The sequence below is a fragment of the Ammospiza caudacuta genome, chromosome 20 (genome assembly GCF_027887145.1).
Source record: "Ammospiza caudacuta isolate bAmmCau1 chromosome 20, bAmmCau1.pri, whole genome shotgun sequence".
Classification (NCBI taxonomy): domain Eukaryota; kingdom Metazoa; phylum Chordata; class Aves; order Passeriformes; family Passerellidae; genus Ammospiza; species Ammospiza caudacuta.
Genome location: NC_080612.1, coordinates 1,885,138 through 1,910,410, shown reverse-complemented (window position 1 = coordinate 1,910,410; position 25,273 = coordinate 1,885,138). Strand labels below are relative to the sequence as shown.

General features: G+C 50.9%; 1 protein-coding gene across 2 annotated transcripts in view; it reads left to right on the top strand.

Moving 5' to 3' along the window:
* MTMR4 (myotubularin related protein 4) overlaps window positions 1-25,273 on the top strand; it is a 56,459-nt gene that overhangs the window by 21,234 nt on the left and 9,952 nt on the right. For both annotated transcript variants that reach the window (XM_058817624.1, XM_058817623.1), the window contains 6 exons: window positions 9,794-9,883; window positions 12,309-12,425; window positions 13,065-13,147; window positions 13,343-13,509; window positions 15,279-15,375; window positions 20,850-20,963. In XM_058817624.1, the coding sequence (XP_058673607.1) occupies window positions 9,794-9,883; window positions 12,309-12,425; window positions 13,065-13,147; window positions 13,343-13,509; window positions 15,279-15,375; window positions 20,850-20,963 (668 nt within the window). The remainder of the gene's footprint in view (window positions 1-9,793; window positions 9,884-12,308; window positions 12,426-13,064; window positions 13,148-13,342; window positions 13,510-15,278; window positions 15,376-20,849; window positions 20,964-25,273) is intronic.

Genomic DNA, 25,273 nt, shown 5'->3' with positions numbered 1-25,273 from the left:
GACTGAAACCCCCTTCTGTCTCCCTGTACTACTGACATAGTCATCCAGTTTTTGTGGCTTACTGATTTATTTTTCCTTTAAAACTTACTGCTGGGGTTTCTCATTGTGTTCCTCTGTCGCCTCTCAGTGAAGGATTTCACACCATGTTAATAACAGCTCTGGTGCCACCAAAGAAGCAGAAATTTCACAAGAATTAGTCACAGAAAAATGTGGTAGCAAAGAATCTGAACCACAGCCAAAGCAGCCAGATTGCTGATAAACTTGGATAAAGGGCCTCTAATACCACCAGCAAGAAATAACCCAAAATACAAGGGATCTGCTGGGAGGAAAAAGCTGGAGACTGGGAATGCTGAAAGATGTGCTGGGAGTGTCCTGAGGAGGGTGGTTTGAAGAGGGGTGATCTGCTTGTGGGCTGTGGGTGGGCAGAGCCTGGACTTGCTGCAGTGACACAGACCAGCACCAGCTTCGTGTTGATATGGGGTGCTGAGGAGAACTGCAGAGACAGACAAAGGGCTGGAAATTCACACTGAGGACATGAAAATTTAGGTTAAACACATTAGAAAAAAAAAATAGATAAAAATCTGGCAGAGTGCTTGAGGAAATGGTGACGTGTCCTGAGGGATTGTCCGCGATGTATTTTGTTAACAACTGGAATAGGAAAGGAAACGTGCTCTCTGCCTGAGTTAAGCTCTCAGCTCTAGTAGCTACACACTCAGCATTTTTGCTGCAGCCCCTGTGCTCATGCTCCCTGGTGCTGCCTCAAGATCTCCTGTGCTTCTGCTGGGAGAGCTGATCCCCACACTGCAGGGTGAGGAACTTAGTCTGGGCTGGGGAGGTGAAAGTCCTCATCTGTCAGAACCTGAGAAAGGCCTCACACTTCAGCTTGGAGCTGCCCTGGTGTCACCTTGGAGACCTGAAACCCAATGTGAGGTGAGAGGGATGCAGGTGTAACCAGATATGAATGAAAAAAGGGGAATAAACACATGGAAAATGCATCAGAAATCTCCCCAGGAAACACGGAGAGGCCAGACCGAGTGCCCTGAGGGGCAAGGCTGGTCAGACACCTGAGTGACAGGGCCCAGTGAATGCTGCAGGGGTTTGTGACTCAGCTGTGTGCCCTCACCTGGCAGGACCTGCAGCTCAGGGACTTGGTAATGCAGAAACTATTTATTGATGTTTTATGAGCCCTTGGTAGGTTTTCCTTCCATGAAATCATCAGGCTTTTAAAAACCAGGTGAATATTTTCAGCTGTGTCAGAGTTGTGCTGCCGAGCACCTCTTGCTTTGTTTTGGAACCAGCCCCGTGTTGTTTTGGCTGGTTTTGTATTGGGAATAACAATAAAGTGTCGTGCTGCCTGTGAGCATCTCCTCCCCTTTTGCAGATCTCCACACATTCCCCATAGACATCTGAAGAGCCTTTTAAATTCATTGTAGCAAAGCCATCTTTAGTTCTCATCACCCCTCCCTTGACCTGTGGTTTTTTGGGGTTTTTTTGGGGTTTGGAGTTTTCTGGGGACAGGGGTTGGGTTTGATTTGCTCGATTGGATTTTTGTTGTTTTTCTTGTTGGTTTTTTGTTGGGTTTTTTTGTTTGGTTTTTTGAGTGCAGAGACTGGAATTTTGGATTTACTAAAACATGAAAGTTTTGCTTTTCCCTGAACTCCTTTCTTGTGTCTGGACACACCTTACCCTGACCTGGCCCTGCCCACCCTTAGGTGTAATCATTGTTTGATTTCTTCTGCATGAGAGGGTTTCCTTATGTCATGGTTTGTGTCATGGTTTGACCCTGGCACAATGCCAGTGCCCCCATGAGAATACCTTCTCCCTGGTGTCTGCTGTGAGATGTGACCAGGAATAAGCAAAGCAGGCTCCTACTTAGAAATAAAGAAAACTTTATTAAATAAATTACAAGAAAAGAAAAAAAAAACCACAAGGAAAATTAAAACCTTATTAAAATCTGAACACCTGTTGGTGGCCACAGCATATCCAAAAACAAAACCTACTTCCTATCAGTCTCAAACCATGACACCTTATCAGTACCCTAAGATAACTTTACAGTTTCAAAGGATCTTCTGAGAAGGTTGGGTTTTTTTTTTTAAATATTTCATTAAAATGCCCCTGTGATTTTTTGAAAATTATTTTTTCATTTTGGAAAAAATAAACCAACCACCAAAAGCCCCTCCCATTTCACCCACTGTTTTGGGAAGAGACCATGGGCTTTTTGTCTCCCATGGCAAGGGAGAGAAAGCGACTTGTAATTGCAAGCTGTAGAAATAAGCACTTACCTTCAGCCCCTTACCTGAGCTTCTGCCAGCAGCTGAAGGCAGAGAGCTGATGGAAACTCCTGAGAGCCTCCTTGGAGTCCCTCTGTGACCTCTCCAGGGGGCTGTGGCTCCTCAGTCAGTCCACACTGAGTGCTGCCTTAATTCCCTGTGCTCAGGGCAGGCTGAGGCCACAGCACCAGGGTCCTGTGGTTAGCAAGGGCAGGCCCAGAAGCTTTGCCCTTACTCAGCAGCACCCCAGATGTGCCTCACCACCTGTTCTTCCCTTTCTGCTGCTCCACATTCGTGGTCTAGTGTTAACAGCTTGGATTGCATAACTCTTCCCACTTTTCCCCAAAACCAGCTGCTGATGGGGATGACCTTGAAGACAGAGATCAGGTTTAATCCTGATCTCTGGCTAATGGAGCCCCAACAAGCACTTAGTACCTTAATCCATTACTGAAAAGGAATCTGGCAGGTGGGTTGGTGCAGGTGCTGTGCTGGCACTCAGTGCCCAGCTCCCAGAGCAGCATTCCCTCTCCTGGCTGCTGGGATGCTCCCAGAGCAGCATTCCCTCTCCTGGCTGCTGGGGCACTGGCACTGTGTGTGTCTGGTTCTTACCCTGTGGAGGGCCCATGACTCACCCGAGGGGGGCGTTGGCAGCCACCCCTCATCCCCTCGTGCTGCTGCATGGAGTTGACAGCCCATGGCTTGTGCCCTTTTGTCCCTCTCCTCAAAGGTTTCTTGCTGCATATTCAATTCCATGCTCACCTCTGGGCACCTTTCTGAATGCCAAATGCAGTATTACAGGTCTATAAATTATTCTATCATCCTATCCAGATTAAAAGATGACACCCACCATCCTAGTCCTGATTTATGGGGTATAAAACAGTAACTTCTCTTTGCACAGGTTTAAGCGTTTGTTTACACCTCTGGCTCAGCAGCCTTTCAGTTCACCCACAAACCTCCCTAGCCTTTGAGGAAATTAACTATTTATGTAAGGGGACCTGAAACAAAGATGCCCTTTGTGCGACAGAAGCAGGGGAGGCAGAACAAGAAGTGCCTTTGGCCACAGCTCATCAGTCTCAGCATCAGCTTATGGAGAGAGAGAAATACATGTCTGAGGGCAGCTCATCTCACCCAATGTAGGCATCTGCCAGGCAGAAAGAGAATAAATTTTAACTTTTAGAATAAGATAAATGATGCAAGTCTCTCCAGTCCCCATCTTGCCTGGAAAAACAGATCTAGATAACCAGTTCCTAGTTTGATCTTCACTGAAAATAAATATTCAGACCTGGAAGGATCTAAAGTAGAGTATGCTGATGGCCCCTGTGCTGCTGGTGCCCCTGGCTGTCAGACAGAGCTACCCTGGCTCCCGCTGACTTCTCATGTCCTGGAATTCCCTTTCCAGGGCAGTCTCCTCCTCCTGCCAATTTTTCTGTCGGTTTTCTCCAGCTGGAGGCAGATCAGGGCAGTCTGTGCAGTGGATGTGCTACCAGGGACAGGGCTGTGCATGCACATTCCTGCCAGCCCTTGCCTTCCCTCCCCTCCATCTGCAGGATGATGGCCTGTGCTGGGGTGAGAAGAACCCACCTTTAATCTATAGAAGTGGTGGGTGTGGTGCCTTCTAAGAAGAGAGCAATTTTATTTGTGGTGCCAAAAAGAAATAGAGGATAAAGCTACGCCAGGGCTGGGAAGGGTGTACATGTCTGTGGAAGGCTGAGTCAGGTGTGCTGGCAGCTCCCTGCAGTGAATGGGACCAGTTTTTCTCTTAAAATCATGGAATGGTTTGGGTTAGAAGGGACCTGGCCGGGTGGGAATTAGCTACTCCCTGCCCCCCACTTTCTTGCAGAAAGCTGGAGCAGCCACTGGCAAAATGATTCATTTCAGGATGCTGACTGGCTCCAGACCACAAGAGAGATTTCAGCATCCTGATGCCTATCCCATGCTCCAATGCAGATTCCTTGGGCAAGTGGGAGCAGATGTTCCCTGTGAACCCTGTGCATGTAGGTGTGTCTCCATGAGGAATATCCTCTCCTTTGGAGGCTGCAGGATGGCCCCTTGAGTGCCAGTCCTATCTTTGCCAAGCACTGTATCATCTCCAAGCCTCTGAATCCCTTTTGGGACCTTCAGGAGAAGGCTGCAAGCTGTTTACCTGCAGCGTGGACCCAGGGATGTCTGGAGGGGTGGGAGGAGCAGCACAGGAACAGTGGGCATTGCTATGGGAGAGAAAAGGGGCAAATCACTTCCAGCTGCCCTTAAGAACATGCTGCCCACATAATATTCAGCTCCTCTTCCTCAGAACTGAGAAACACTTGTAAGGATGGTTGGGAGATGATGAAGGAGATTTCTCTCTCTGCCTACATGAACACACACACACTGAGAACACTCAGAGGAGCCCAGTTCTGTGAAATAACTTTCTCTTCCTCTGTGGCAGTGGAGAAGAGAGCCCAGCTGGGGTGGCATTTAGGAATTCCCTCTGGCTAAGCCAGCTAAGGAGTCTGGAGCACTGTGCTGGGCTGCCCAGCACCACTCCTGCCTTTGCCTGGGTCACTGGAGGGAAAGGAGGGCAGGTACTTTGGGAACTCTTGAAGGAAGTGAAAGCAGAGTCTGAATCAAGTTCCTCTTGAAAGTCTGTGAAGCCACTGAACTTCAGAACAAAGTTTCTGCTCTGCAGCAGGCTCAGTGCTTGGGCAGAAGTTTCTAAGTCGTGTGTGAGTCTTTTTCTGATACTAAAAGTGCAGAAATGTTTCAGTGAAAGCAGAAGTTCTATTTGTGGATGTTCAGGTCAGCTTTGGTTGGAAATTCAGAGTACTGATCTGACGAGAAGCCCTTTAACTCTGCACAGCTGCAGCTTAGGGAGGTTACAATGCAAACAATTCCTCTGCCAGGCCCTGAACTGAGCCTTACCCCTAAAAATCTTACTGTTGGTTGGAGCAAACCTCTTACCTACCTTGTCAGTGATTTTGTGTGTTACAGACTGGTCTTGTGCTGTGTGTGCTCACGCTCTGCCCAAGAGACTCCCAGACTTCAGCTGTTCCCCGAATGTGCTGCGTTGCTTTTCCCCTGATATATGTCAAAACCCCAATAAATATTGGCTTTACAGTGTTTCTAGCCACACTTTCTCTCTAGTATAAACGGTTCCTTCAGCTTTAGCTGCTCTGTCTTCTCTCAGCATTCCCTCCAGTGACCAGGCAAAGGTCACCTGCAGGGAGCAGGGCACCTCGCCTGCCACTCACTTTTGGCCAAGACAAATCTGTAACCTCATCCATAACCTTCTGTCCTTATGTGTAATCCTCTGTTTGTGTCCATAACCCTCTGTTCTTGTGTTCTGGTTTGTGAGTGCTGGCTGGTTCAGATGCCCGAGGATGAGCAATGCCTACCACCCACCCTCTGTGCTCCGTGTAAATGGTGGAGTGGGGCAACACAAGGGTGAGATGGGATTTCATGGCTTATCTGCAGCTGTGGCTGTGTGTTCCTCTAAGTCTTTAATCCTAAGTAGTGAAACTAGTGTAACCATGTGAGTCTGTGGGATTGTTTTGTCAGCAAGGGAGTTCATGGAACTGAATTTTGCTCTGCAAGGGACAGTGGGCAGCACGTCTGGGTGTCACAAAGCTGTCCCTTTAGCCAAGGCAGCTCTGAGTAATCTAATCTTGAACAATTTTGCAGAGAAATGCTGAAGTCTTTTATCTGAGTTGAGAAAAGCTCTCTGAGATCCCATTGGTATTGCTGGGGAGAGCTGTCTGTGGTGTCTGTGGGGCAAACACATCTAAGAGGAGCTCAGTGGCTACAGGCTGTGCTCTGTTTGGATTTGTGTTTTGGGAGCAAAAAGTTGATGTGATTTGAGCCAGATAGTGGGGCCTTTGAGGACTGATGAAGGATCAGGTTTTAATTTTGTGTTTTAACAGAGATTCTCCCTCTGGCTCAGTGGTGGGGGCAGAGCAGCAGCTGATGGTAGAAATGAATATGGGTTTGCCCAAGAAGCTGCTTCTGTGGTTCCTGAGATGGACTGGAACCTGGGAGCTGTTTGCTTCTGGGCTTGATGAACGGCAGGTAGTGAAAGTGAGCTCATAGGGAGGGGGCTGGTGTGGGGAGGTGGGTGCTCAACCACAGCATTTCCTATGCCCGTGGCCTTACCCTGTGTCTGTGAGCATTTCTGACGGGAGCTGGGGAAACTTCACATGGGAGCTAAGTGTCCAAGTGGTCAGCAAGAGGAGCCTTGTCCACTCCAGAGCACAGGCTCCAGCACACAGGTGCTGGTGGGAGCTAGGCACATCTGACTAGTCTCTGTGCACATGAAGCTCCTGGAACAGAGGACTTACAGTCTTGGGAGCGTTGAGTGGTGAGATGCAGCAGGCAGCCCCTTTATCCTCATCTCCCGCTTCAGGCACGGAGGGCTGCTGGAGGAGAGCAGGCTCAGGGGTGCAGGGGCACATCCTGGCTGAGCTTCTGGGAGCAGGGCCGGGGCTGAGGGCTTGGCATTGGAGTACAGGGCTGCGGGCAGAGGGGTCAGTGCTGGTGCCGAGGCCTTGGGGCCAAGGGCTTGATGCTGGGGTGGAGGGGTCGGCACAGGGCTGAAGGGCTCAGGGCAGAGGGCACAGGGGTGGGGCCGAGGGCTCGGAGCAGAGGGCGCAGGGCTGGGGCAGAGGGCTCGGAGCAGAGGCCTCAGTGCTGCTGTGGAGGCGTTGGTGTGGGGTCAGCGGGCTCGGGGCAGAAGGCTCCGTGCCGGGATGCCCGGGTGGAGGGCTTGGGGCAGAGGGCGCGGTGCCGGGGCACGAAGCAGCCCTCCCGCTATTGTTCCCGGCCCTCCCGGTGCCGCCATCCGTGCGGCACGAGGCAGGCGCCGGCGGGAGCAGCGCCATGGGCCGGGAATTCCCGCCGTGGAACGGGCAGCGCCCGCGATCCCGCCGCCCGCTCCATTTTCTGTCTCGCCCGTCACGGAGACGCTCAGATGGCAGAGCCGCGCTCGGCGGCCCTGGGAGGGAGGTGGAGTCTGCCCGTCCTCCGCCCGCCCTCCCTCCATTGTCGGCGGCGGCACCGGCACCTGCTCGGGCCGCCGGCGGCCGGGATGCTCCTGCCCTTCCCGGCGAAGCGGGGACGCTGCCGCAGTGCCGGGGCCGCAGCTCGCAGCCGGAGGGAGGAGATGCTGCTTGTGCTTGCCTGGCCCTGCTGCCGTCTCGGAAAATGAACATGAGTCTGCCAGGCCGCGTCTCCTGCTCCATGCTCAACTGCTTTGTAAGTGCTGCTTTTTATTCCCCTTCCCTCCTCCATGGAAGGGGGCCATAAGCCAGCTGCGCTCTCCAGCTCACATGCCGGTGGAGGCATCCTCTGCATCTGCCTGGGGGGAAGGGGGATCCCCTTCCCCTGCTCCCACATGCCGCCGGAGGACGCCGTGGGCCGTCCCCGCTGCCCTGGCCGGGCCCAAGGGCACAGCCGTGCCCGGCGCCGCGGGCTGAGCCCCGGCAGGCCCTGGCCGCTCTGCTGGGCCCCTCAGGCTCCGCGCCCTGCCTGGAGCTGGGGAATTACCGTGCGAGAGCGGCCGAGCCCCGGGAGCCCCGCGCCCCCTCCCTGGCCGCGGCTGTGCGGGACCCCTCCGGTGCGGTGCTGAGCTGAGCTGAGGGCTCCTGCACTCGGTGCGGTGCTGAGCTGAGGGGTCCTGCACTCGGCACCTTTAATACCTTCTGCGAGGGGGGGTTCCCTGCGCTGACCCTTCCTGCAGACCCACCCTCCACCCCTCAGGGCACTCCTGGCCTGATGGGCTCCGAGGGCTTGTGAAGAGCGCAGGGCGCTGCCCCCCGCCCTGCCGGTGCCGGGGATGGGGCTGTGGCGGGAGGGGATTCTCGGCCTCCGCCTGCCCTGTGCTGCAGGCGAGGAGGGACTCAAGGACACCCAGGCGGGGGGAGAGCTCGGGCCGCCCTGTTCCAGTTCCTGCTGCTCCCTGGGATTTCTCTGCGAACTGCAAAGTGAGGATGCGAGAGGATCTCTGCTTCCCGGCTGCTGCACCGGCACACGGGCATACACCTTCCCTTTGTGCTCCCCTGAGCTGGTGCCTCAGCCTTGGAGGGAGCCACTGGCAGGAGGGCCCCGGGCCCCCCGTGGTCTCCAGTGAGCATTGGCTGCTGCTGGAGCTGGTGCTGTGCCCTGTGTTCCTCAGAGCGTAGTGACAGGACCAGCGCCTTTCCCTCATGTTGAGTTTTGTGAAGGCTCTAACAGCATGTTACATGTGTGCAGGTTCCTTGGATGTGATGTGGGAGGGGTCTGGCTGCCCCTGTCTGAGGTCCAGGGAGCGCCTCAGGCCAGGCTCTTCTTGCAGGCACTGAGGTTTCAGGCCCTGTCAGAAACACAAGAGAATTCAGCATAATTTGAAATATTCCTGAGCCAGAAGGATTGGGATCTCCTTTTTTCAGGTTGAAATTGGGATTCTGGCTTGGGTGACATACCCAGAAAGATTTTTTATTATTCATTTTAAAATATTACTCAGTGCTTACAGAACACATTGTTTCCTGGTAAATAGTAGAGCCTAGAGCTAGAGAGCAAGCAGCCTTCTGAAGAAAACCTTCCCACACCAAATACATGTGGAATTAGCAGCATCCTGGACTCCCAGCAATGAGCATCTGCCGCTGAATGTCTGGGTGCCACTCCTTTGGCAGCAGTTCATTGATGTGACAGGGCCTGGGTGAGGGCTGGTGAAAATTGTTACCAATAGTTCACACCAGAGCTCAAGGAGCATTGGGACAATGCTCTGAGACACGTGGTGGGATTTGGGGTGTCCTGTGCAGGGCCAGGAGTGGGAATTGATGATCCTTATTCTTTCCAGCTCAATATACTCTGATTGTATCAGTGCATGGAGATTCTCGTGTTCCAAACTGAGACATACTCTCCACTTGTCAAGGATGGGATGTGCAGGTTCTGTGTGACCATCCTGAAGCCTCTGTGGGTTTTTTTGGGTGTCCATCCGAACAGGCTGGACATATCCACCTGCCCTGGCCTTGGTGCTGGCACCAATCAGTAGTGCTTGTAGTGAATTATGTGTACTGGGGTGCAGCTGTTATAGGATTTTAGGTTGTTCACAGTTGTATCTTCTCCTGCAGAAGATTCAGGCTCTTCCCAGACTTCTTTGGTGTGAGAGTGAAAAGAAAACTCCTAAAGCAAAGCAGTCCTTAAGAGGAGGAAGAGTAGGCTGACACTGGCCTGTGGATGGACACCCTCTGTGTCATGGTGTGTCTGCTCTGGTGCCACGTAACGGGAACAGCTGATGTGACAAGTTACTGTCACATCAGTCCCCCGTGGCCAAGGTGTATCTGCTTGGCTTTCCAAACACCACTCAGCTGGAAGAGGTGGCACTTGGAGGCTTCAGCATTTCACTGTGCTGTGGGCACTCTGAACTGCTGGGGCCTGGAGGAAGAACAGGCATTTCCATGCACAGGTACCCCCAAGCTCCTGGGCTGCCAAGAGTATCCAGCAGCTTCAATTTTTGGCTTTCACAGCGTGCTCTGGCCAAGGCTGTCTCACTGTGTGCTCTGTTTGCAATGCAGGGTGAGGAAGGCCCTCCCAGTTTGGAGTACATCCAGGCCAAGGACTTGTTCCCCCCGAAGGAGCTCATAAAGGAGGAGGAGTCACTGCAGGTAAGGAAGTAAAAACACCCAAACAGCTCTGGGATGTGGCAGGCTGGGCCCTGCAGAGCAGCTCTGCAGCCCAGCACGTCCTGGAGGCCCCGGGCTGGGGGCACACTTGGGGCAGCAGCTCCCTGTGCGTGGGGGCCAGGCCGGCTGTTCCCTGGCCCTGGCCCTGGCTGCCCAGCCCTGGCAGGATGCAGCTGGAGCTGCTGCAGTGCACAGCCAGCCCTGGCATTCCCTGGGGGAGGTGCTGCTGCCTGCCCTTGCCCTGCAGCGTGCATCCAGGGAGATTCTGGAACAGGGAGCTGTGCTCTGTGCAGCTGCACTGCCTGCTCTCCCCTCGAGCAGCTTGCCCCTGGCGTTTTCCTGCTGCATGGTGGCTGGAAGAAGGAACCTCCATATGGTGCCAGCCTCCTGCTGCAGAGAGCCCTGGGAAGAGCCCTGGGTGCTGTTGCTGCTGTGCAGCAAGGGCAGCATTCCCTCCTGGGAATTGGTGCTTCCTTTAACATCCTCTGCTCACCGTCCTGGGGCTGGAGCCAGGCTCACCTTGTTCTTGCTGCTGCAGTGCTTTGAGTTTGTTCTGAGACTGTCACTGCCTTGGCAAACAATGCTGGGGAAAAGGACTGAGAGCTGTTGGCTTGAAGGAACAGCTGCAGGCTGGGGGGTTGTGCAGGGTCAGGCCTGCAGGGCTTTGGGGGTGAAGCTGCTGAGGCGACTCTGAGCTGAGACTTCTGGAGAAGAGCACACTCTGCCTTAGTTTGCTGTTTGGAGAAGTAAAGTTCTACCCTCCCAAGAGTAATTTGCCTTCAGTAAATTGTTAATTTATTGTAAAGCAGAGTGTTCTAGACCAGCTTGGATGGGACTTGGCACCTGGCCCAGTGGAAGGTGTCCCTGCCCATGGCAGGACTTGGAACTGGATGAGCTTGGGTTGGGATGTCACTCCCAGCCCAAACCATTCCAGGATCCTGTGGCTCTAGAGGGATGCCATCAGTTGATAACAATCTGTATTGGGGCACCTTCTGGTTTATTCCAGGATTTCCCTCCCTTACCAGCCCCTTCCTGTTCTGTCTCCTTCTGTTGCTGTGTGAAAGAGCCATGTTAGCAGGAGAGACACATGCCAGATAAAAACAGCTCTGGCAAGCCTGCAGAAATCAACTGCAGAAATAAAGAGAGGATATTCTCTTAGGCGAATAATTAATATTTTTCAAGAGTGTTCGGACAGATGCCAGGCTAGGGTGGTTATTTTTGTACAAAGAAAGGAGAAGTTGTTAGTACACTTGTCACTTGAAGTTTGAAATTCAGGTTTCTATACCCAAGCCATAGAAACAACTTCAAAATAAAGAGAAGGTGGTCTGGCTTGTACTGGTTACAGTGTAATGGATTGTGTCATCAGCTGCCCTGTCTGGCAGGTTTCAGCTCTGGCTGAAATGATAAATTGTCCTGACATTTTGGGCGTAATTGGGTACCAACATCACCTGGTGTAGGTGGCATTCAGGGAGCAGGAGGAACCTGATTAGCTAAGGACAAAGAGGCCTGGTGAGTTTTAGGCTGTTCTGCCTTCTTTTTTTTTTAATATAAAAAAAGTCAAACTTGACTGTCTGCCAGGATCCCATGTTTTAAAAACAACTATGACGTGTCCAGACTGATGGGGAAAAACAGATACTTGATTATGGAGGTAACTTTAATGAAGCTTTCTTGCAGTTTAATCAGGACAAGCTTCCTCAGTCATATAAATAACTATACACAGAATCCCTGAGAGCCTTGTTAGCAGAAACTGGGTACAGCTTTGGTTCATTTGTTTACCTGGATGGTACTACTGAGTCTCACAGGGCATCTGAGGGCACCCCATGTTTAAATGGCACAGCAGGATCACTGTGTGACACTGCCCTGGGACAGAATCCCAGAATCACTGAGGCTGGGAAAGACCCCCGAGACCATCATGTCCAACCTGTGGCTGATCCCCACATTGTCACCCTGCCCAGAGCACTGAGTGCCACATCCATTTGTTCCTTGGACACCTCCAGGGATGGTGACACCACCACCTCCCTGGGCAGCCCCTTGCAGTGCTTCCCCATGCAGCTGGCCTCTTTCAGGAGCTGTGCAGAGCACTGCCCTCTTCTCTCTGAGCTGTCCTGCCGTCATGTCCCTCTCCACGCCTCTTGTGCCAGGGCTGGTTTCCCATCTCTGAAGAGCAGTTGTCCCTCTGTGCCCTGGCCCCCCTCGCTGCCAGGTGTGCCTGGCACACAGGTGATCCTTCAGGAGCTGCTGCTGGCTCTGTGTGCGGGGCTGGGCAGCGGTGCCCGTGCTGTCTGTCGTGCTCTCAGGGCATGGGGGGCACTTGGGAGATGCACTGTGGAGGCAGGGGGAAGAGTGGCTCTGGGAATTCAGTGCACAAGGTGCCTGTGTGACCTGACTGGTGCTGTCTCCCTTGCAGGTGCCATTCACTGTGTTGCAGGGTGAAGGGGTGGAGTACCTGGGCCATGCCAACGACGCTGTGATCGCCATCTCCAACTACCGCCTGCATATCAAATTCAAGGACTCTGTGATCAATGTGAGTCTGGCTCTGCCTGCACCATCACCTCTCCCAGGGTTTCAGAGCAGGGAGGGGTGGGAATACCCCGTTCCTGGGGGCTGTGGCACAGGAAGGTGCCTCTTGGAGGATGCCAGGCCTGGGTGTGCTGTTGCTGTTTGGTTACTGTATTTAAGTGTGAGGATGGGGTTTTCCTTTGGATAGTAATGAGGTCTTTCCTTTGGTGTTTTCTTTAAATTCAAGCAATGACTTTGATGGTTTTAAGGCTGTTGAGGTCTCTTGCAGGCTAATTTTAATGAGACATCTCACCAATGCAGAGTCAGACAGTGGGAGCTTGAGGCTTTCTCTTACTACCTTGATTTGCTGTCCCTTACTGCAGCTGTTATTTGGCTCGGTTACCTGTGCTTGACTGGATGTGGTTGAGTCAGGAACTGGCCCCAAGTGGGAGATCACCAAGGGAGAGAACAGAAATCAGAATAATAATCATGGAAGAGCTCTGTGCTGACTCATGGAGCTCCATAGCCCTGGGAGTGGGATTGTAGTTCACAGAAGCAGCTCGTGACTGGTGGAACTGTCTGCAGCGTGAGGAGCCTGCAGGCACGACTGCTGGGGCTGCTCTGGCCTGTGGTGTCATGCCCTACATCTGTCCCTCCCTTGCAGGTGCCTTTGAGGATGATGGAAAGTGTGGAGTGTCGGGATATGTTCCAGCTTCACATCATCTGCAAAGACTCCAAAGTGATCAGGTATCTGGTTTATTGCTGTGGTGCAGCTGCTGGTGCTGCAGGCTGGGACCAGCTCTGGTGGCTCCCCCTGTGATGCCTTTGGAACTGAGCTGCCCTTGGTCAGGGTTCTAAGGCTTGGGGCCGTGTTCCTTTTCCTGTCTCAGTCCTGGCTGGGTAAATGTCCCCACTAAGGGTGATTTGCCTTTGGGTTTGCAGGTGCCATTTCTCCACCTTCAAGCAGTGCCAGGAGTGGCTGAAGAGGCTGACTCGAGCCATTGCCCGCCCTGCCAAGCCTGAGGACCTCTTTGCATTCGCCTACCACGCCTGGTGCTTGGGGGTGTGTGTGGATGAGGAGGATCAACATGCACATCTCTGCCGTCCTGGTGAGCTCCTGGCCTGGCCCTTCCTGCACTGCAGTTGAGCTCTTGTTCATAAACCCTGTCCAGTTTCAGATTTGCCTCCCTGGGTCATCCTGTGCCTGGCCTAGAGATCCAGCTTGATGGCCATATCCTGCTGGATAAGAAGCATAGTTAAAGGAATTAGTAACAAACACAGCAAAAAACTTTCTGAACCAGCAACACAGAAGCAGCTTCTCCCTTTCTCCTTGAGAGAAAACATCCCATACTTAGGTTCTTTAATCACAGTGATAGAGACCTCAGGAAGTCTGTCCTGGAGTGGCAAACAGCATCAGTTTTGAGGCAGCCTAATTATTATGAGCCCATCTGCATCTCTTCACCAACACCCAAAAATGCTGTGACATTGCCAGGATCAGGTCGGTGGAGAGCTCTGGCGCATCCTCACACAGGATGAGTCCATGAAGAGAAAATCAAAGCAAATCAAAAAAGCTTTAAGTCCATTAAGAGAAAACCAGAGCAGTGCTGGTGCCCTCGTGTGGACTGGGAGTTTCCCTTCCCTGGAACACAAAGTTTGCTTGCAGTTGCTTTGTCTTATCGATGATGAGGGTGTTTAAAAACAGAATTAAAATGAGTGAGAAACCTGGCTTTAGAGTGAAAAATGAGCTTATCCTAGAGGAGAGCAACAGTAGCCTGAATCAAATGTCCAGAGACAGGTGAGATGGAGGGGTGGGGTTCAGTAATACAGCTATTCCAAGAGAAGCTGATAGAGGAAAGGTAAGCTTTGTCTCCTTACCATACCCCAAACCCCAGCAGAGATATTTGCTGTGTTTCCTTTAGGGAAAGTGTTTAGTGTAAATAAACTCACCGATTCAAGTTGTTGCTGCAGGATATGGTTGAGGTAAAGAGCTTTGCAGTATTTATTTATTAACCAGATTTGACACTGGAGCAACAAAGACATCCAGAATTAGTGAGGCAAGGCTAAAACATGAGAGAGGAAACCTTGAGTCAGCGTCTGAGAGCAGTCTGGAGGAAGGAACTGCCTCAGGTGGGTGCTCAGTGCTCCTTGCCATAGGGTTCCTGACACCCACTTTGGAAGCTGTCTCTGCCAGATGGGAAATTAACCCCCCATACACCCCCTTGACATGGAGAGGCTGTTTATGTGCCCTGAGATTAGACCTGTCTGACTTGACAAAACAAGCAGAACTTGACCCCGTGAGGGTCAAGTCTTCCTGGCTTCTGAAACACAATTATTTCTGCCATACAGTTGCCCATGAGTTTCTCCTTGCCAAAAAGATGCTCCCAGGGCTGGAGCTCCTGTGCTCTAGAGCCAGGCTGAGAGAGCTGGGGGTGTTCACCTGGAGAGGAGAAGGCTCCAGGAGAGCTCAGAGCCCCTGCCAGGGCCTAAAGGGGATTATAAAAAGAGGGAGAGATTTTCTGTAAGGGTGGGTAGTGACAGGACATGGAGGAACAGTGTTAAAGTGACAGAGGGCAAGGTTAGATGGGATGTTAAAAGGAATTCTTGAATCAGGGAATGGAGAGGCCCTGGCACAGGGTGCCCAGAGCAGCTGTGGCTGCCCCTGGATCCCTGGCAGTGCCCAAGGCCAGGCTGGACAGGGACAGTGGAAAGTGTCCCTGCCATGGCAGGGGGTGGAACAGGATAAGCTTCAGGTCCCTGCTGACCCAAACCTTTCTGTGGTTTTGTGCCTCTCTCCAGCCTGTGCCAGTTGCTGTGGAGTTCCACAAACAGATTCAGATTCCTGTGTGCTGTCAGTAACCTCCTGTGCTCTGTTCCCCAGGGGACCACGTGAGGTTCCGCTTTGAGATGGAGCTGGCGAGGATGGGCTTCGACCTGCAGAACGCCTGGCGTGTCTCTGACATCAACAACAACTACAAGTGAGTGTTTGTGTTTCATCACAGCCCCTCCCGCTCTCCTCTTGCCTTCCTTTTCCCTTGGTAATCCCCATGCGGAGCAGTGGGTGAGGCAAACTCCAGCTAATCCTCCTTCCTGGCCTTGACAGCCCCCAGGCTGATCACAGTATGAGCTGGATCCCTTTTCTTTCTGCCTTTCACATCCTGGAATTGGACAGGGAATACAGTCCAAACATCAGAGCTAGCAGGAACTGTAAATGCTGACTCAGGTAGTTTATCATGTGGTGGCTCTTCTTCCTCATGGAAAACATTTGGGAGTCTGCAGGTCCATCCATTGTGGGTTTGTCTTTCTGGTCAGTCCTCCTCTCTAAAATGCTCAGTTTGACATAAGAGCCACAGTTTTCATACACTCAGGAAGATGTTCAGCTCTGTGAGGGGCTGGTGTTAGCCAGTGGAGAGCTGTTGCAGGCTCAGGAGTCTGGGAATGAGCGAGGCTCGTTCAGTCAGAGCAGGAGAAGCTGAAGGGTGATCTGCTCCAGCTGCTGGCAAGGCATTCCCAAAGGGCATGGAGTAAAACTTCTGGCAGTGGCACATGGCAGAACAAGAGGTGGCAGTCCCAAAGTGCAGCTTGGGAGCATCACAATGTGGAAGGGCAAAGAGCATTCCCTGGGAACATGGTGGTGTGCTGGGCACGTCCCACACGGGGTTCTCCATCACTGTATGTCACATTTTGGTTGAGCCAGTGTTGAAAGTGTTCCCTGTGGGCATTGGGGTGGAAATCTCTGCAAGGTTTTCCCACTCTCACAGTGGAAGAGACCTTTTGCCACTAATCAGTGTTTCCAGCCTGCCTTCTGTTCTGGCAGGAGCACAGGACTCTTGGAGAAGGGCAGCTGCACTGTTTGCAGCAGGTGGCATTAAGCCAATGGGATTTCAGACTTTGATGGACGTACTCATTTGTGCATTTCCTATAAAAATCCTGTTCTTGAAACCACTGGTATCCCTGAGCCTTTCCTCTCTGTCCCAGCCAGTCCAGACATCCCCATCACCTATGGACTGGACAGTTCTAGGTCACTGGTTTCCTGTGGAGACCATGAGAAATCTCAGACACACTGGACTGTGGAAATCCCAGTTTTGGAGCTTGCTGCCTCTTCTCTTTTCCTGAAGAATCCAGGCCACAAGCACTAAATTTGGGGGGTGATTTCCATTTTACCTCTGCCCTGCTGACCACATCGTTGCTTTGGGACTGTTCACATGACTTTGCTGGCATTTACACAGTTTCTCCAAGGTTGTCAAATAAAAGTTGTTGTCCTGAATGCCTCTGTTTTGGAGTGCACAGCCTGTGGGTTCCTGCCCTAGACAGAGTCTCTGTGTGTAGGATCTTCTTCCCTGCTGGGTCTTGGGGTGTGGTTCCCTCTGACTATTTCAGGAAGTTCAGCTTCCATTGACCATCTGTGCTTTGCTTCATGGCCAATAATCCACAGCCATTAACCACATTCTCTGAAGACAGGTGTTTGATTTCCAACCAAACCAGGGAAGAAAGGACTTAAAACAAACCTCAGCAAGCTGGGTGTGGGCCTGGCTTTGCTTCCCTCCACCTGCCAAGTTCCTCCCTGGAGATCCTTGCAGGTCCCAGCTTCCTGCAGACATCCCAGGATCTCAGGGGTGGTGCAATTGCCTTGTGCGACTCAAACCAGTTCTCTCTTGCTGCTGGGGGAGTGTGGCTTTAAATCCTGCCCTGCCTTTTGATCATAACCACCTGCCTCTATTCACAGGAATCAGGTTACTTTTTAACTGTTTATAGTCCTTTTATCTTTTATTTCCCTGCATTGGCAAAACAGTGTTGTTAAAGACAGGATACTCCAAGGTAATGGCTTTGTTCCTTGTCTTTCAAGTCTGTTCTGAGATGTCCTTATCTGGGAACTATTATCTCCTTCCTGGCGACAGCCCTCATAAAGTGAGAGCAATACAAGTTTATAATAACCATTCCTTCAATCTTGATAAAAGTCTACAGTGATAATAAAATTATTACATGGTCTCTCCCTGGCTCTCACATCTTCAGGGGTGTTATACCCAGGGAAATGGGATCACACCAGCAGTGCCCATCTGGTCCACACAGGCTCTCTGAGGCAGTTGTTTCATATCAGCCTTAGCACTGGTGTGTTTGGTTCACATGTAGTTCCTTCAGAAAAAGGAAAACACCAAAACCACTTTGCCTCCAGTGTTGACGCTCATTTTTAAGTTTCATCTTTTTACAGTTGTGATTTTATTTAACTTTTGAGTTTATGAGGAGAAAGTTTGCCTGGAGTTCTGTTACTGCTTTAGCCAGATGGTGTTTCCTACTGGTCTCTGAGACTGCTCTTAATTCAAATTTTGTCTTTTTTACACTTCTCTATAAATTTTAATAGTATCCATACCATTGGAAAGGGATAATTGCTGTCCCTGCTTGGATTTGCCACAGGAACACGCGGACAGTAAGTCTGTGAGGACTGTTAGTGGCACATGTGTTTGCCTTCTGTGAAACAAGAACTTGGACAAGGCTCTCAGGGACAGGATGGGCTTGTTGGGGTGTCCTGTGCAGGGCCAGGGGCTGGACTCGATCCTCATGGATCCCTTCCAAACCAGAGTATTCATGGTTCCTCTCCCTCATTGTTATCTCTGTGCTAAGAAGGTTCTGCATCGATCCCCATTCACAGGTGCTGATTCCTGTGTTGTTCCAGCTGCCCTCTCCTGCCATCAGACCTCACAGTTCAAGGCTGTTTCCCTTTGTTGTCTGGCTCAGGCTGGTCCTGGGGCTTTCCAGGCCACCCCGCTGCAGGTGGTTTCTTTAGGACTCCCATTGTGGTGAAAAATGATCGTTGAGCTTCTGAACTATTTTTTATCTTCTCAAGAGCAGCTGTTTCCTAAAGGAGCATTCTTCAGCTCTGTGGGGACATACCTGTTAAAAAACACAGGCACACAAAAAATTTCAAACAACCCCTTCTGAAAATCTAAATTTGCCCTATCTGTTCATTCACTGATGTTTCAGGTAGCTCTCACACATGAGGAGTGACCTCCCTCCCAACAGCCATATTGACTCAAACCCCAAGTGCCCTAAACTTGACCCTTTGTGTTGTTGTTGCTGTTGTGGGAGCCTCATCCCCTCTAAAAACATTACTGAATCTACTGAGTGATGAATGCTGTAACAAAGGGAATTTTCAGTTATTCTGCTTTGGAGCAGCTTAGGTCCAAAGGAAGAGTCAGAGACTTGATGATTTTACTGGTAGCACCAAGAGACACCTGGGTGTGTCTGAAAAAGTCACCTTTGGTTCAGACCCGTGTGGAAGCAAAACAAGTCTCCCATGGGAATTTCTGCCCTTGCAGCCTTTCTGCTTCTCTTCCAGCCCCTGTGGATGCCATTACTGTCACTCCAGGGGTTGATAATGTTGCCTCAATGCTGTCCTGTTTCTCTTCAGGCTTGGGATTTGATCTGTGCACATTCTGGTGGATGCTGGTCACTCTGAGTATTACAGTGTCACTGCCACCTTCCCCTGGAAGTTGCCCACACTTTGTTCACAAGCTCAGCCTATTTAGGCCTTCCTATAAAGCTTGTACCCTGAAAAGTAAGGTGCCACAGATATCCTTCCTTGTATCAGTTTATAAGATACTGTTAAGCCAACAGAATTGCTTACCCTGGGTTTTCACTTCCTCTACTGTATTCCTCTGGAATTCTAGCCTAGAAAGACATGTCACTTTGTCTTCACCTTATTCCCTGTTTCTATGCACCCTGCTTGAATTTGGCTTCACTTCTTAAAGATGTCCTGTTTCCTACCTGAATTTTATTGATTTCTATCTTACTGTTTCCCTAAGGCTACAGAGTTTTAGTGATTTAACTCTTGGAAGATACACTCCTGAGCCTCTTCTGGACTACCACTCCCCAGTCTGTACTTTTAAAACATCACCCATGTTTCATCTGAGGTGCCAGGGAACTGTTTGCACTTCAGCAGAGCCTGTTCATGTATAGACTCAGCTATTCCAGAAGTTTCTCCAGACCTGAACAGGTGCTAACCCTCTCCCACATTCCTGCATCTTCAGTCATGCTTCACTGCTTCTCTAATTTCATGACCACCTTTACTTATGGAATCTCAGGCATTTCAGAGATGTCCAAGCCCAGACATCCTACCACAAATAACCTGGACTTCACCTTCTAAACTGACAGCTTTAATTTTGCTTCCTGAATTCCTCATCCTCACCCAGTTGTTTTTATTCCTTAGCCACTATTGCTTTCTGCCTGGGGCTCTCAGAGGAGCTGTCTAGACACTGGAGTGCCATTTTCCAGCGTGGCAGGCAGTTCTTCACTAGCACTATAAACTAATACTGAACTGTGCTTGTTGCCATCAGCTGGAATAGCCTGGGCTCAGGAACACCACACCACCCTCTGGAGCTTACTGGCTGGATCCTTTCACCCTCCTCGCATTGCTCCCCATCTGCCCTGAAACATTCTTGCTAAATGATGTGGGATAACCTTGAGCCAGAGCTGCTCTTTGATGTTCCTTGCCATGTACTCTCCTGGGCCTGCCTGGCTGCAGGGGCTCAGCTGCTCCAGCTCCCAGGCCCTGCTGTGTCTGAGCCTGCCCTTGGCCTGTGCTGGGAGCAGCAGGGGCAGGGCAGGAGCTGCAGGAGCCAGAAAGCCCCCCCTGCACTCCTGGAGTTTTGTGTGTGCCACAATTCCAGAATGGTTTGTGGTGGAAAGAACCTTAAAGCTCATCCCATTCCACCCCCTGCTATGGTAGGGACACCTTCCCCTATCCCAGGGTGCTCCAAGCCCTGTCCAGCCTGGCCTTGGGCACTGCCAGGGATCCAGGGGCAGCCACAGCTGCTCTGGGCACCTGTGCCAGGGCCTGGTCTCTCCACTCTCAGTGAACAATTTTCCCCAATATTCCATGTCACCCTGCCCTCTGGCAGTGCTCTCTCCTCTCACTGCTGGTGCATGTTCAGATAACTACAAGAATTTGACTTCTGGCACCCAACCAAACAAGCTATGATGTAGATCTCACTCCTGTCACTTTATTTGCATACCCCGAAGTCCCCACTGCTGAATTTCTGGGCAGATTTGTGTCTTCCTCACTGAACAATGTATCCTGTTCTCTCAGGCAGAAAGTGGTTGGCTATTCTTTACCAGAAGCTCTGTGTGTACCTGCTACAAGAAAACAAAAACTTAATGTAAATTATTGACTATTCCCCTAAACCCTCATGAATTCTTAAATCCAATTGTTGTTCCAAAGGTGTCCTGAGAAGTACTAGGATACTTAGTATGAGGCCAGAGATGAGGCCTGGGGTGAAAGGAGGCTGTCTTCTCTCAGCTCATTCCTGACAGCACATTTTGTCTCACTGTGCTGAGACAGATATGAGGAGGAAGAGACAAAATCCTGCAGGTTGAATTTGGGGAAATGTGAGCTGCTCTGGGACAGATTTTTGATTGCTCAGTCCTCATCTTGCCTTTCATGCTTTCTCTTCTCCAGACTTTGTTCCAGTTATCCCCAGAAGCTGCTGGTCCCTGTCTGGATCACTGACAAGGAGCTGGAGAATGTGGCTTCATTCAGGTCATGGAAGAGGATCCCTGTGGTGGTGTACAGGTAAATGCAAACCCAAATTCCCTCCTCCAAAGCCATGACAGCTGCCATGTCCTCACAGTCTTGCAGGGGCTTTGGACAGGGATGGCAGGAGAGCTGTTTATCCTTTGCCTCCTGCAAAGGAGACACTCCCAGGGCTCCTTCTCCCAGCACCATCTGCAGCAGGGTGTTTTCCAGAAGAGAGAAGCAGTGTTCCAGAACTGTCCTTTGCTGTTCTCAGTCAGATTTGAAGGTGTGGGTGACTTTCCTCCTACGGGAGATGTTGCAAGATGAGGTCAAATTAAAGTTCTCTCAGAGTTTCAAAATCTTTCCACACGTTGGTCCTTGTGTGGCTGCTACTTTGAAAAGAAATCAGAGCCAAAATGAGCCTGCTGGGTGCCTGTGCTCAGCAGGGTGTGCAGGCCTGGACAGACCTGGGAATGCCCAGATCTGCAGCTTCTCACAAGGGGCAGTGGAGGGGCAGCTCTGATCTCTGCTCTTGGATGACCAGGGACAGGACCCAAGGGAATGGCTGTGTCAGAGACATTTAGGCTGTGTCAGAGATTAGGATCTCAGGGCAAGGTTCTTTCTCCTGAGGGTGCTGGCACTGCCCAGGCTGCCCAGGGAATGGTCACAGCCCCGAGGCTGCCAGAGCTCCAGGAGCTCCAGGGATACCCAGGGTGGGATTGCTGGGGTGTCTGTGCAGGGCCAGGCGTTGGACTGGATGATCCTTGGGGGTCCCTTCGAGTTTAGAATAATCTGTAATTCTATGAAATATTCCCTGACCTGCCTTCCAGAAATAATCTAGAGGGGGTGCAGGAGGCCACACAGTCAATGGAGCAGGGCTCTGCAAAGTAGGGGCTGGTTCCTAACCCTAACCCTAACCTAAATGTATCTCCCAGGAGACTGATGTGTTTGAAACCAACAGCAGGCTGGTGGAAAGGGGCACCCAGGCAGTTGTGCTGTTGTAAAATGTACATTATGGTTTGTAGCCTTAGACTGTGTGTTAGCAGTCACCAAATCCAAATATAAAAATACCTTAAAAGATCAGAGCTCTATTGGAAAATAGGAAAGTCAGGAAGCAAAACCAGTGAATTTACAGGTACCTCAACTCTGCATCAGCACACTTCTTGGCTTGCTGTTGGATGTGGCCAAACACTGTGTGGTCCTTCTGGAGCTCAGCTCTGCAGCAGAGTGGGAATGAGCACAGCTTATCGGATGGAGCCTTTCCCTCCTTGTAGCCAGCTCAGCTAAGAAGTTAATTGTATTTGTGATTCCTTCTGCTAAAAATGGCCTGGTGCTGGAGCTTGTCCCACTGTGCCTACCCACCCCAGGGCAAAGCCATGTCTTTTTCCTACTCCAGCAATTATTTTGTTCCTTGCTTTACATCTCTGTAATGGTACCCAGTAATTTATGAGCTGAGTACAACCCTTTGCAGCCTGAGATCAGATTAGAAGACGCTGACAAGTGATGTTACAAGATGGGGCAAGTGCTTGCCCATGTGTCTCTGATTTTCATGCACTTTTTTTAGTCTTTGCCCTCAAGATTGAAGTCTTTGGAGCAGGAGGGTCCTTGAGGGTCAAGGCTGCTTTTGCAATGCCTTGTGCTGTGTGGAAATGAAAAGCCTGACACTCAGCTCCTCCTCCTCACTTGGAGCTCAGGAGAGAATGGATGGGTGCCTGCATCCCAAGGGACTCTGACAGACCTCAGAGCTTTTGGATAAGATTGATCTCACTGGGTCACAGTCAGAGCTGTAAAACATGACACCAAAGGTATCCCATTATCAGATTTCTTGAAAAAAGTATAAATTAGCTATTAAGTAAAACAGAAATTCAGGTCTCCATCTCAGTCCTCAGTGGAGATGCACAGGAGAGATGCTGAAGCCTCTAGGCACAATCCACTTCTAAAACAAGGCAAAGGATGCAATCAATTATTTAGCTAAGTAGAGAGGCAGACGGGCACGGTGTGGCAGTTCTGGCGGTGTCTGCTCAGCCACCTTGAGGAGACCTTGGGCCTGTGGCAGCAGGAATGCTCCACCCAGTGCTCAGCATCCCCTGCCAGGGGACAGCGGGCACTGCTCCACCCCACGGCTGAGCCTCGCTCTCGGGCTCTCACATCCTGCCACAGTGAGACAGGAGTTTATCCCAGGGATGTGGGAAATGGAGCATCTATACACACACACATCTCAGCTGGGAACCTTCAGGCTCAGCTCAGTAAACCCTCTCCAGGCTCTTTCTTGTGCATTAAGCCAAGCTCCTTGACTTGTCCAGGAAATAACAAAGATACTTGGGAGATAATAGAATCATGGAATGATTTGGGTTGGAAAGGACCTTGAGAATTGTCTACTTCCTGCCCCCCTGCTGCTGCCTTCCACTAAACTATGTATTAATCCATTGTGGAGGATTGTTGGAGGTTAAATGGCATGTGCTGACAGTATCAGATGTGCTCTAGCCTTGTGCTCAGAATAACTCTGTGAGGAAAAACTCAACTGATAAACTACAGAGGCACTTCATATTGCAGCTTTGGACCATGAAAGGGTCTTGAGTCATTTAGTCAAAACTAAACTGAGGATCCCTAAAGAATCATTTGCTCCATATTAGTTAAAACACTCTGGCACTTTCTGACATTCCAGTTTCAATAAAGAAACTTTTTCCTTTGAGAAAAACCTCCCCAAAACTCCCAGGTAAGAAAAGGCCTTAAATGGTTCCTGTGCTGGGGAGATGTGCAGGGAAGGCAGAGTCAGGTTCTGGTGCTCCCCTGTCCTGGGAAGCTCCTTGCAAGCTCAGCTGTGGTTTTGGTTCCTCTGCTGGCACCTGCTGTACTTTCTGCTTGCTGGTGGCTTCACACACGTTGGTGCTGCCACATTTCCTTGTTTACTGGCAGGTCACCGTGTCCCTTGAAGGTCCCCAGCCGTTGTTCAGTGCTCAGAGGTTTGTGTTACCAAGAGTTTTGTGAGTTCAGTGCAACCGTGGTGACACGGGCAGCTTTGCCCGGAGCAGCTGCAGTGCCCGCGCCCTGTCCTGTTCCCCAGGCTGCCTGCTGGGAGCAGCCCCTGGCACAGCACCTGCCCTTCCCAAAAACGTGCTCAAGTTGTCTGGGAAAGTGTTGCTTGGCACAGGCCAGGAGCTGTGGGTGGCTCACAAACAGGCTTGGATGATCACAGGCTGGTGCTTAAGTCCACACCTTGGCTCTGTTTCATTTACTACTATAAACAAAGCCTTTGCTGCTCTCTGTTATCCATCCTTGAGTGATCCTGAAGGCAGGAATAGATCTCCTGGGAGTGACTGCTGTGCAAGTCACCTTGCAAAACAGAGCAGCACTTCAAGTAAAGGGTCCCCACGGTGTTTTGACTTGGCCAAACATGAACATTATTTCTTTGGAAGGCTTCAGTTCAAAGTCTTCGTTGTTGTAATCTGTGAGATGTCATTAAGGAAGCTACATAAACTGACAGAGGGCAGGGTGACATGAGATATTGGGCAGGAATTGTTCCCTGTGAGGGTGGTGCGGTCCTGGCACAGGGTGCCCAGAGAAGCTGTGTCTGCCCCTGGATCCCTGGCAGTGCCCAAGACCAGGTTGGATGGGGTTTGGAGAAACCTGGGACAGTGGAAGATATCTCTGCCCATGAAGGGGGTGCAATGGGATGGGCTTTAAGGTTCCTTCCACCACAAGCCATTCCTTGACTCTGTGGTCTCCAGATAAATGCTGCAGGAGGGGTGGTGGGATGGTTGAGAATGGTTGGTGTGTGGGTCTGGTTCAGGGCTGTGGAGTTCATTTTTCCATCTCCAGGAAGGACCAGGCAGCAGGAGCAGCACCTCAGGGTGCTGCAGGTAACAAACGAGATTGGGATGCAGGTGCTCTTTCCTGGGGCATCTTCGGAGCATCTGCTATCTTAGATTTCCTACACCCATTTGGGAGAATGGGTGACTGTCTCATGGTCACTTGGTGAACCTGCCACCAAGTGTTGGAACCGGTTGGTAGTTCCACGTTGCACTGTGGCTGTGAGTCCACTCTTGGTTTTGTTTGTTGTCTAAGAGATACTTGTGTTTCTGAAACATGGCATGGCCATTCCAGTGCTTGCTTGTGTCTGTGCCACCTATCTCTGGAGCTTGGTTTAACTACATGATCCTTTTTGAGAGGAGTTTGTGTCATTTTAGGATGGTTAAGATGTGAAGCCATAATATTTTATTTCTTATTCCTTTCCCAGTAACTGTTAGCACATCCTTAACCTTCATGCTTCTCTTGAGCACTGAGTTGAGGCTTTTGAGAGCTTCCCAGTGACTTCAAAGCCTTTGGGATCTGCACCAAACTGCTCCATGTCACAGCTGGGGTTATGC